This window comes from Salvelinus namaycush, chromosome 7, assembly GCF_016432855.1.
Source record: "Salvelinus namaycush isolate Seneca chromosome 7, SaNama_1.0, whole genome shotgun sequence".
Lineage (NCBI taxonomy): Eukaryota > Metazoa > Chordata > Actinopteri > Salmoniformes > Salmonidae > Salvelinus > Salvelinus namaycush.
This window is the reverse complement of record NC_052313.1, coordinates 50,040,718-50,053,317: the sequence shown is the minus strand read 5'-3', so window position 1 is coordinate 50,053,317 and position 12,600 is coordinate 50,040,718. Positions and strand designations below refer to the sequence as shown.

The 12,600-nt window shown below is 43.1% G+C and overlaps 1 protein-coding gene across 4 annotated transcripts; it reads left to right on the top strand.

Annotated features, from left to right (window-relative positions):
• Positions 1 to 324: 324 nt before the first annotated feature.
• Positions 325 to 10,706, top strand: LOC120051372 (NACHT, LRR and PYD domains-containing protein 12-like). 4 transcript variants are annotated; one of them, XM_038998210.1, is made up of 9 exons: positions 325 to 409; positions 1,801 to 1,961; positions 3,866 to 4,166; positions 4,300 to 4,332; positions 5,182 to 6,919; positions 8,642 to 8,809; positions 9,221 to 9,394; positions 9,539 to 9,585; positions 9,918 to 10,706. In XM_038998210.1, the coding sequence occupies exons 3-9, from the start codon at positions 3,875 to 3,877 to the stop codon at positions 10,451 to 10,453; spliced, it is 2,988 nt and encodes a 995-aa protein (XP_038854138.1). In that variant the 5' UTR covers positions 325 to 409; positions 1,801 to 1,961; positions 3,866 to 3,874; the 3' UTR covers positions 10,454 to 10,706. The 4 variants fall into 4 exon arrangements, with proteins under 4 accessions (XP_038854138.1, XP_038854137.1, XP_038854135.1 ...); XM_038998209.1 differs by lacking the exon at positions 325 to 409 and adding an exon at positions 713 to 832; XM_038998207.1 differs by lacking the exon at positions 325 to 409 and adding an exon at positions 715 to 865.
• Positions 10,707 to 12,600: the final 1,894 nt, after the last annotated feature.

The window sequence follows — 12,600 nt, the reverse complement described above, 5'->3', positions numbered from 1 at the left end:
TGTTACAATGTAACTGTTACAATGTTGCTACATTTCATTTCTCACAGTATATTTGGCAAAATTCGGATACAAAGTATTTGTTTCTACAAAACAATAACCGTATTTGATAAATCCATAGAATAACTAGAATAAATGTATAGGTTGTTCAGTCCCTTTGTTGCATCCTACAATTAGTTGAACAGATAGGTATTATAACAAATATGTGATTTTATTATTATTCTTTACAATGGGATATGAGGGTAGCATTCATAATTTTGGTCAACGTTTCGTGTCGGACCCTACATAGTAGGGAACATTTAAACTGGTACAAATCACCCAACCCTACTACACCTGTTCAGCTGAGCTACGAAAACTAATCCAAGCTGGAAGCTATCGGACCACATAGACTGCAGAACGATTTGTTGACATGGTGAGTTTTTTTTGGGGGGGGGGGGTTAAATAACAAACAGCTATACAACTATAAAACTTTACCACTATAAAACTATGCAAACTACCATACAACTATAAACTATACAACTATACAGAAGTATACTATAATAAAATTATTCACTATGCTTCAGCTGTGACATAAGTGTTGGATACTTGGACTCATGGATTTAAAACCATATAGGATTGTTGTAGGCATTGGCTGGAGGGAGTTTCCACCATTGCTAGTTTCCAAATGTTAAAATACTGAACTTTTCCTTTAAGAAACTCTTCTCTCCACTGCGGCTTCCTGGTGTTGTGTAAGGTCCTCCGGAAAAGTTAACAGAGTAAAAAAACGATTTGTTGCACATGATCTATTATGAGACGACAAAGTAGAATATCATCTTCAAAACGGAGATGACATAAAGTAAATATTTCAGAAATGAATCCACACGGCAGAGTGAGTTAATTGAGTAAGGGTTATATAGTATAAGAGAGAGTAGTATCGCCTGGACTGAGTAAGAGAACAGTGACTTAATGTTATGTGTTACGCCTGACGTGGATCAGTACAGACACTGTTAAAGGGAGGTAGTGCCTCACAATGTTTTTCTTTAAATTTACTTTTTATCAAACCAGTTTGTTAGCTCTATATGAAGTGTTTGTGTAGTTAATGAACTTGTACTTGGTGGAGAGGAAGGGCTTACGGATGGACATGAGGAGATGGGTTATGAACTGTGAGCAGTGGTGGAAAAAATACCCAAATGTCATACTTGAGTATAAGTAAAGATACCTTAGTTGGAAATGGTGTGAAAGTGAAAGTCACCCAGTAAAATAGTACTTGAGTAAAAGTCTAAAAGTATTTGGTTTAAAATTTACTTAAAGTATCAACAGTAAATGTAATCGCTAAAATATACTTAAGTATCAAAATTAAAAGTACAAGTATACATCATTTAACATTCCTTATATTAAGCTAACCAGACGGCATGATTTTCTTGTTTTACGGATAGCCAGGGGGACACTTCAACACTCAGACATCATTTACAAACTAAGCATTTGTGTTCAGTGAGTCTGCCAAATTGGAGGCGTTCGGGAGGATCTCTTGATAAGTGTGAATTAGACAATTTTCCTGTCCTGCTAAGCATTCAAAATGTAACTAGTACTTTTGGGTGTCAGGGAAAATGTATGGAGTAAAAAGTACATTATTTTCTTTAGGAATGTAGTGAAGTAAAAGTTGTCAACAATACCTCAAAAAACTACTTAAGTAAAAATACATTAAAGTACTACTTAAGTAGTTTCCACCACTGACTGTGAGTATATTTGGGTGTGTACACTTGAATTCTGTTTGATGTACAAACATATTCACCAACATTCTTCTCTCTGTTACAACATGTTTAGGCTTACAGTGGTGAGACAATGTTGGGGACCAACTGGTTCCTACAGGGAGGAGGTGGATCAGTGAAACACTTTGTACCTTGACTCTCCCTTCAGTTCACCAGACAGCAGAATGAAGAGCAGAGCTTCACACAAAGGGGAGAAATAAATTAATGATCACTACTGTAAGTTGTTGGGTCGTGTGTAATATGCTAGTGATACAGTGCATTTGGAAAGTATTCAGACCTCTTGACTTTTTCCACATTTTGTTACGTTACAGCCTTATCCTAAAATTGATTAAATCGTTTTTTCCCCTCATCAATCGACACGCAATACCCCATAATAACAATGCAAAAACAGGTTTTTAGACATTTTTGCAAATGTATAGAATTTTAAAAAATGGCAATATTACATTTCCATAAGTATTTAGACCCTTCACTCAGTACTTTGTTGGAGCACCTTTGGCAGAAATTACAGCCTCGAGTCTTCTTGGGTATGACGCTACAAGCTTGGCACACCTGTATTTGGGCAGTTTCTCCCATTCTTCTCTGCAGATCCTCTCATGCTCTGTCAGGTTAGGTGGGGAGCGTCGCTGCACAGCTATTTTCAGGTCTCTCCAAAGATGTTTGATCTGGTTCAAGTCCGGGCTCTGGCTGTGCCACTCAAGGACATTCAGATACATGTCTCGAAGCCACTCCTGCTTTGTCTTGGTTGTGTGCATAGGGTTGTTGTCCTGTTGGAAGTTCAACCTTTGCCCCAGTCTGAGGTCCTGAGCGTGCTGGAGCACGTTTTCATCAAGGATCGCTCTGTACTTTTCTCTGTTCATCTTTCCCTCGGTCCTGACTATTGTCCCAGTCCCTGCTGCTTAAAAACATCCCCACAGCATGATTCTGTCACCGCTATGCTTCACCGTAGGGATGATGCCAGGTTTCCTCCAGACGTGACGCTTTGCATTCAGGCCAAAGAGTTCAATGTTGGTTTCATCAGACCAGAAAATCTTGTTTCTCATGGTCAGAGTCTTTAGGTGCCTTTTGGCAAACTACAAGCGGGCTGTCATGTTCATTTTACTGAGGAGTGGCTTCCGTCTGGCCACTCTACTGTAAAGGCCTGATTGGTGGAGTGCTGCAGAGATGGTTGTTCTTCTGGAAGGTTCTCCCATCTCCACAGAGGAACTCTGGAGCTCTGTCAGTGACCATCGTGTTCTTGGTCACCTCACTGACCAAGGCCTTTCACCCCCGATTGGTCAGTTTGGCCGGGGGAACAGCTCTAGGAAAAGTCTTGTTGGTTCCAAACTTCTTCCATTTAAGAATGATGGAGGCCACTGTGTTCTTAGGGACCTTCAATGTTGCAGACATTCACCAGATCTGTTCCCCGACACAATCCTGTCTCGGAGCTCAACGGACAATTCCTTCGACCTTATGGCTTGGTTTTTGCCCTGACATGCACTGTCAACTGTGGGACCTTATATAGACAGGTGTGTGCCACTCCAAATCATGTCCAATTCATTGAATTTACCACAGGTGGACTCAAGGATGATCAATGGAAACAGGATGCACCTGATCTCAATTTCGAGTCTAATAGCAAAGTGTCTGAATACTTATGTAAATAAGGTATTTCTGTTTTGGATTTGTAATAAATTTGCTAACATTTCTAAAAAACTGTTTTCACTTTGTCATTATGGTGTATTGTGTGTAGAATGATGAGGAAAGCATTGTATTTAATCCATTTTATAATAAGGCTGTAACGTAACAAAATGTGTAAAAAGTAAAGAGGTCTGGATTTCTGAATGCACTGCATGTTCAAAGTGTTGTTTTTCACTTAGCCAGTAATGTCGGTTATAGACACTTTCTAGCTTGAGTCGCAAGAAAATACCAATCCTGGTCCTGGAAAGCTAGGTGTGCAGGCTTTAGTTCCAGCCCAGTACTAATACACCTGACTAGCTACAACGGGGAGACTGTAATGATTTTCCCGGGTAGGGGAAATGGCTTGGATGCATTTGACTTTTAAGAATGCTGCATGACTACCATGGCAGATGAGTCATGTGTATCTAAAGTCTATTGCAGATAACTTCCTCATGTCTTATCCTCAGTGATCCAAAATGTCTTCTGTTGCTGAGCTTCTGCTGGCCACTCTGGAGGACCTGCTCGAAGTAGATCTAAAGATGTTTAAATGGCGCCTGACCCAGGACGTGCTGGAAGGCTTTCCTCACATTCCAGTGAGCCAGCTGGAGAATGCTGACAGACTGGACATTACAAACACGATGGTGGAGACCTACGGTCCTGAGGGAGCTGTGAAGATCTCACTGGAAATCCTGAGGAAGATGAATCAGAACCAACTGTCTGATACGTTAAAGAACCAGTACAATGAGGGTGAGACAACAGAAGCAGCAGGTTAGACAATTATACTACTTTTCAGATTATTATCATTTTTACATAACAAGCAGCGACACGTGGCAGGCAGCAGAAAATCACAGACGAAATTGATGTACTAAAACAGCTTTCTTTCTCTCTCTCTCTCTCTCAGCCCCGAGTGCTCCAGTGGTTTTAGAAGTCAGAGGTAAGCTGTTTGAATCAACACAACAGCACCCAGAGGGCAGAATTTGAAACGTGCATATGTCGTGTTCACATACTATTGGAGTTATTGGACGGCAGGTAGCCTAGTGGTTAGAGCGTTGGGCTGGTAAACGAAAGGTTGCTGGATCAAATCCCTGAGCTGACAAGGTAAAAATCTATCGTTCTGCCCCTGAACAAGGCAGTTAACCCACTGTTCCTAGGTTGTCATTGTAAATAAGAATTTGTTCTTGACTGACTTGCCTAGTTAAATAAAGGTAAAATTGGAAATGTCTAGTTCCGACTGGGAAGTTTCACTTGAACAACCCTCCCAGTCGCAATTATAAGTGGGAAACTCAGAGAAAATGTTGTGGTGATTGACCTTTGACCTTCTCAACCAAATGACAATAAATCTATTTTTGACAACTACGACATCATCAATATGGATAATGTATCTAGTTTGACCATATTGTCAATGTTAAGCAAGCTTGCTAACTTTATTATTAGTAACGTTATCTAGCTTATCAAGCTAGCTGTATCACAACCAGCCGTGATTTGGGCGGCGGTGGACAAATGGGCGAGCGTCGTCCGGGTTTGGCCGGTGTAGGCCGTCATCGTAAATAAGAATTTGTTCATGCCGACATCGAGACATCATGTAAAATACGTCATATTTTGGTTATTATCTGGTGAAATAACCAGATCATTTATGGTTGCTAAAAAGACGTTTGACAAAACAACCTGACCAAAACATGTCATAATGACGTCAATACACACACACAAACAAACACATACCGTTACCATGGCAGTAATATAAAAAGTAAATTTACTGGATCTTTGTTTTTTCTTGCTGTCCAAGACAAACTGAAATCCTACCTTAAGAAGAAGTACGGCTGTATATATGAGGGGACGTCAAAGGAAGGTGATTCCATCTACCTAGACCAGATCTACACTGAGCTCCATGTGATCGAGGGGGCCTGGGGAGGGGTCAGAGATGAGCATGAGGTCATACATCTGGAATCCAGAACACCAGCCACAGGAGAGGCCACTATTGAAGCCAACAACATTTTCAAACCCCGACCTGATCAAAAAAAGCCAATCAGAACAGGGCTTACACTGGGCATCGCTGGCGTGGGAAAGACTGTCTCTGTTCAGAAGTTTATTCACGACTGGGCAGAAGGAAAGGAGAACCAAGACATTGATTTCATCTTTCCACTTCCTTTTTGCCAAATTAATTCTAATATAGGGGATAAGGACTGCAGTCTGATTGAACTGCTTCATCAATTCTTCACTGTCATGGGACCGGTGAAGACACTGGGGGAAGGTTCTAAAGTTCTGTTCATCTTTGATAGTCTGGACGAGAGTCGACTTCCTCTGAACTTCAACAGTAAGGTTCTGACAGACGACACAAAGCCAGCCTCGCTGGACCAACTGATCACAAACCTCATCACAGGAGAGCTCCTCCCCTCTGCTCTCATCTGGATAACCTCCCGACCTGCTGCAGCCAATCAGATCCCTCGTCAACACATCCACCAGTGGACAGAGGTACAAGGGTTCAATGACCAACAGAAGGAGAAGTACTTCACAAAGAAAATTAGTGATAAGAACCTGGCCAGCAGAATCATCAACCATGTCAAGTCATCAAGGAGCCTCCACATCATGTGCCACATACCAGTGTTCTGTTGGATTTTAGCCACTGTTCTAGAGAAGCTGTTGGATCAAGCAGGGAGTGGAGATTTGCCCAAAACCCTGACTGAGACATACTTACACTTCCTGATCTTTCAGACAGACAGGATGAGAGCAAAAGGGAATTCCGTAGGAAGTGACAACATAGTCCTCAAACTTGGAGAGCTGGCATTTCATCAGCTGGAGAAGGGATATCTTATCTTCTATGAGGAAGACCTGACCGAGTGTGGCATTGGAGTCAGAAAAGCATCCGTGTACTCAGGTTTGTGCACCGAGATCTTTAAGGTGGAGGGGAGGACCAGTCAGAAGACAGTGTTCAGCTTTGTTCATCTGAGCATCCAGGAGTGTCTTGCTGCTGTTTATGTGTTTTTCACATTCATAAACTGCAATAAAAACCCACTGGTCCAACAGAACTCCTCCTTTTTGCGGAAATTTCGGAAACAACAACCTATGATGAACTTACTCAAGAGTGCAGTGGACAAGGCCCTAAAGAGTAAGAATGGACACCTGGACCTGTTCCTCCGTTTCCTTCTGGGCCTCTCACTGGAGTCCAATCAGACTCTCCTACAAGGCCTACTGACACAGACAGGAAGCAGCTCACATACCAATGAGGAAATAGTTGAGTACATCAAGATGAAGATCAGGAAGAATCCCTCTCCAGAGAGAACCATCAATCTGTTCCACTGTCTGAGTGAGCTGAATGACCATTCTCTAGTGAAGGAGATCCAAAGATACCTGAGCTCAGGAAGTCTCTCAGCAGCCAAACTGTCACCTGCACTGTTTTCAGCTCTGGTGTTTGTGTTGCTGTCTTCAGAAGAAGAGCTGGATGTGTTTGACCTGAAGAAATACTTTAGATCAGAGGAGGGTCTTCTGAGGATGCTGCCAGTAGTCAAAGCCTCCAGAACAGCCCTGTGAGTAACTGTTAGGACATTTTAAATACTGATCATCAGGAAGAAATATTTAAAAGAATATATATATATACACTGCTCAAAAAAATAAAGGGAACACTTAAACAACACAATGTAACTCCAAGTCAATCACACTTCTGTGAAATCAAACTGTCCACTTAGGAAGCAACACTGATTGACAATAAATTCCACATGCTGTTGTGCAAATGGAATAGACAAAAGGTGGAAATTATAGGCAATTAGCAAGACACCCCCAAAAAATGAGTGATTCTGCAGGTGGTGACCACAGACCACTTCTCAGTTCCTATGCTTCCTGGCTGATGTTTTGGTCACTTTTGAATGCTGGCGGTGCTCTCACTCTAGTGGTAGCATGAGACGGAGTCTACAACCCACACAAGTGGCTCAGGTAGTGCAGTTCATCCAGGATGGCACATCAATGCGAGCTGTGGCAAAAAGGTTTGCTGTGTCTGTCAGCGTAGTGTCCAGAGCATGGAGGCGCTACCAGGAGACAGGCCAGTACATCAGGAGACGTGGAGGATGCCGTAGGAGGGCAACAACCCAGCAGCAGGACCGCTACCTCCGCCTTTGTGCAAGGAGGTGCACTGCCAGAGCCCTGCAAAATGACCTCCAGCAGGCCACAAATGTGCATGTGTCAGCATATGGTCTCACAAGGGGTCTGAGGATCTCATCTTGGTACCTATTGGCAGTCAGGCTACCTCTGGCAAGCACATGGAGGGCTGTGCGGCCCCACAAAGAAATGCCACCCCACACCATGACTGACCCATCGCCAAACCGGTCATGCTGGAGGATGTTGCAGGCAGCAGAACGTTCTCCACGGCGTCTCCAGACTCTGTCATGTCTGTCACATGTGCTCATGTGCTCAGTGTGAACCTGCTTTCATCTGTGAAGAGCACAGGGCGCCAGTGGCGAATTTGCCAATCTTGGTGTTCTCTGGAAAATGCCAAACGTCCTGCACGGTGTTGGGCTGTAAGCACAACCCCCACCTGTGGACGTCGGGCCCTCATACCACCCTCATGGAGTCTGTTTCTGACCGTTTGAGCAGACACATGCACATTTGTGGCCCGCTGGAGGTCATTTTGCAGGGCTCTGGCAGTGCACCTCCTTGCACAAAGGCGGAGGTAGCGGTCCTGCTGCTGGGTTGTTGCCCTCCTACGGCCTCCTCCACGTCTCCTGATGTACTGGCCTGTCTCCTGGTAGCGCCTCCATGCTCTGGACACCACGCTGACAGACACAGCAAACCTTTTTGCCACAGCTCGCATTGATGTGCCATCCTGGATGAACTGCACTACCTGAGCCACTTGTGTGGGTTGTAGACTCCGTCTCATGCTACCACGAGAGTGAGAGCACCGCCAGCATTCAAAAGTGACCAAAACATCAGCCAGGAAGCATAGGAACTGAGAAGTGGTCTGTGGTCACCACCTGCAGAACCACTCCTTTATTGGGGGTGTCTTGCTAATTGCCTATAATTTCCACCTGTTGTCTATTCCATTTGCACAACAGCATGTGAAATTTATTGTCAATCAGTGTTGCTTCCTAAGTGGACAGTTTGATTTCACAGAAGTGTGATTGACTTGGAGTTACATTGTGTTGTTAAAGTGTTCCCTTTATTTTTTTGAGCAGTGTATAAATAGTTATACTCCTATGCTACTTCTCAAATAACATGCTGTAAAATCTCAAATTGTCTATTTTAAACATCTCATTTAGGCTGAATCAATGTAACCTCTCAAACCGATGCTGCAAAGCGCTGGGCACAGCTCTCATCTCCTCACACTTGAAAGAGCTGGACCTGAGTGGCAACGACCTGCAGGATTTAGGAGTGAAGCTACTCTCTGCTGGACTGGAAAGTCCACAATGTAAACTGGTGACACTGAAGTGAGTATTCCTGTACTTGTTCAACAAGTAATAATTGTTCATTAGATCAACATGTGTTTGGAGGCCAATTTCAATTTAATTAACTTTCAGTTTCAATACTGCAAAACAAAAGTCCTGTAAAACAAACTTTTTAAATCCACATCATTTTCATTTTCTCCAATAATTAATTCAGCAATTATTTTTTAGCAGTATTTTAGCCATGCTGATAGGAATATAACTATTTTAGCAATACTTTAGTTTTCCTCGTTGCTTGTGAGCAACATGGTTTAGAAGTGTCTGAAATAGTTTAGTACCTTATCATAATCCAATGTGAACATCACATTTTAGACTGAAGTTTAATCCATATCAACTTTGAGAGAAGAAGCAAAATGCATCTGTCATTTTTGATATTCATGTGAAATCATGGTGCAGGCTGTCAGGCTGTCAGGTCACAGAGGAAGGATGTGCTGCCCTGGCTTCAGCTCTGAGGTCAAACCCCTCCCACCTGAGAGAGCTGGACCTGAGCTACAATGACCCAGGAGACTCAGGAGTGAAGCTGCTCTTTGCTATACGGGAGAATCCACACTGTAAACTGGAGAAACTCAAGTATGTTGAGGTTTTGGATCAATCAGTACTCAGTGTAACACAATGTATTCCCCAGTATGTCTCCTTCCTCTGTGTGTCTACAGTAAAGTGTGTGTGTGTGTGTGTAAGACTAATTGACTGTCTGCTCCTCTGCTTTTCCTATAGTGTGGACCATGGTAGAGGGTGCAGGTTAAAATCAGGGCCCCAGAAATGTGAGTTTTTTATTTAATGCATGGACATAGTGTTGGACCTGGGTTTAATACATGTGTTTGATTATGTGTTGTTTAAATCCTTATTTTCTGTGTATTTTAGTATTTTCACAAATAATGTGGCCCTAATCAACTACTTCTATTGGAAGTACTTTAAAGTATTTTTAAAAAACATATTCCTGAATACATTATTTCAAATTCCAAACAGACCCGGGGTCAAATGCATGGGAGTATTTAAATGTTTGTGTAAATACTGTGTATTTTCAAATACATGCTTTCCAAGTGTTTTTTCCCCCAAATACAATATATTTAAATCCTGGTCTCCCCATTTTTAGATGCCTGTGATCTCACACTGGACCCAAACACAGCACACAGAACCCTCTCTCTGTCTGAGGAGAACAGGAAGGTGGAATGGACCTGGAAGGAGCAGCTATATTCCGATCACCCAGAGAGATTTGAGGACTATGAACAGGTGCTGTGTAGAGAGGGTCTGACTGGGTGCTGTTACTGGGAGGTAGAGTTGAGTGGGAGGGCTTGTATAGCAGTAACATATAAAGGAATCAGCAGGAGAGGAAAGGGTCCTAACAGTCGGCTTGGAGCCAATGACAAGTCCTGGAATCTGAACAGCTTTTATGACAGCTACTCTGCCAGGCACAATTATAAGAGAACTGACATACCTGTCCCCTCGTCCCGCTCCAACAGAGTAGGAGTGTATCTGGACTGGCCGGCCGGCACTCTGTCCTTCTACAGCGTCTCCTCTGACACACTGACCCACTTGCACACATTCCACTCTACATTCACTGAGCCTGTCTACCCAGGGTTTTATGTAGGGGGTGACACAGGGACTGTGACCCTGTGTCAGGTCAAATAACCTCCTGTGTCCTGTAGTAACACCAGAGTCTTCAGAGAAGTCATACTCCTGTTCAATCACATCTGGGTGACCTGATGGGATACGTTTCACTCTAATCATGACATGAATGAGTAAGTTGACATGAATATACCGTACATCTCTAAAGTTGACTGACCTTGTAACTAGAATCACCCCACTGCTGTAAAAACCTCCCATTTTAAATCTCTAGTTGTTATTGCTTTTCCTTATTGTTTGTAATAAAATGTTTCTAGAATGTTCTGTTTTTTTAACGTTCTACTTTTAGATACAATAAGCAGAGGTGCTGTTGGTGTCTTTCAATATTTTACTAAAGTAGGATACATAGTACATACCACAGGAGGTTGGTGGCACCTTAACTGGGGAGGACGGACTCGAGGTAATGACTGGAGAGGAATCAGTTGAATGGTATCAAATAACTTAATGCCATTCCATTTACTCCCTTCCAGACATTATTATCAGCCGTCCTCCCCTCAACAGCCTCCTCTGGTACAGACACTTATTTGATATTATTGAGAGACTGAGGCACAAGGCAGTGAGCAGCAACAGGTTACAGTACATGAATTGGCAAGGGTAAACATCACTTCATAGGTCTATTAAGTAGTATGCAAGTCCAGATCATTTCTGCATCTAGAAGAAGAGGTAAGAAGTACACTGCAGACCTGGTTTGACTTGTTTTGTGTGTGTGTGTGTGTGTGTGTGTGGTGTTTAGAGATCAATGCTGTGTCTTCACTGAGATTACTTTGATAGAGTTGGAATGGGAATTCTGGGAGATGAATCAAAGTGAAGGGGCGCAGACTCCCGGCCCGTGCCAGTCGATATGGTGGCGTGGTTAATTCGCCTAAGGAATGCTGTCGCGGAGCTAATGATAAACGGTGTTTGCCCCGGTTTTAGCCACGAGCATGCTCCTGCTCACAAAGAAAAATAGTGTTCGACCCGTGGTCTCTAATTCACAGTGGGGGGTGAGGGGTGCCACATAAATCAAACCTCTGCCTCAGTCCCACTCTGACAGGACAGGGGAGCCTCAGCAGATTGGGTTGTGGAGATATTCGTGTGTGTGTGTGTGGGTGTGTGTGTGTGTGTGTGTGTGTGTGCGCCGAGGAGAGCGTTCTTCATGTGTAAACTGTGAAACATGACACTAGGTTGTAATTACTGTGTTTTATTAAATAACAGCATTTTATTCATCTGGATTTCTGCGTTTAGTTAAAAATATATCTAAATAGATAACAAATACCTTGCCAACTGTTAGACTGAAAGAGATATACTGTATAAGGAGAAGTACATTCATTTATTGGGCCTATATTATGGATGCCTGGTTGCTTGTTGGCACATCTATGATAGGCTACCTCACTCACAGTCATTAGGAAATTGGCTTTCATCCAATCCAGTCATTGTTCCATATGGACTACCAAGGCATTCCAGCAGACATTCATCCTGAAAGACACTGCCACAACAGACAACGATGACCTCCAGTCACTATGATGGCAGATTGAGTGACACTTATTAATTGTTGGCTATGGCCCACAAAATGAACCACGCAATAAGTAATGGGGATATGAACACACAATATGGCTATGTGCCAAGTCTTCTTGCTTCATCATCTCCACCACGTACGTTTCCAGGCTGGTCTGGCTGGCGAGGGAGGAGGGAGAGGGCTTACCAGCGAGCCAAGGCTTTATTCCTGTCGTCGTCTCCTCTGCGCTTTACGCTGATTCCCTAATATCCTTAGTGCCCTGTGCCGTGGATAAGCCCATCCCGCTGAAACATGGCTGTCATGCCTATAAGCCATTCATCGCTTTAAGAATCCATTATGGTCCATCCACAAACATGGACTCAGAGGGCCAGTCTGCACAAGCTCATTTTCCCTGGTATTTACCCCACTGATATGTAACAAAGAACCTCCTATACATCACAATGGACTACAGGGGCTGTTGCAACACATTTGTGCATGGCCAGTAAATGATCAATGGATTCCCTTGGAGTATACCTTGTACTAACTATATTATTACCATTCATGTGTATGTATCTACAGTATGTATATTAGTAAAGATTCCACCAAGTTAGACATAGACCGTTAGAGAGGTAGTCATACAGTGTTGTGGGAATGAGAACATGTCCAAGGGCATCCTCCC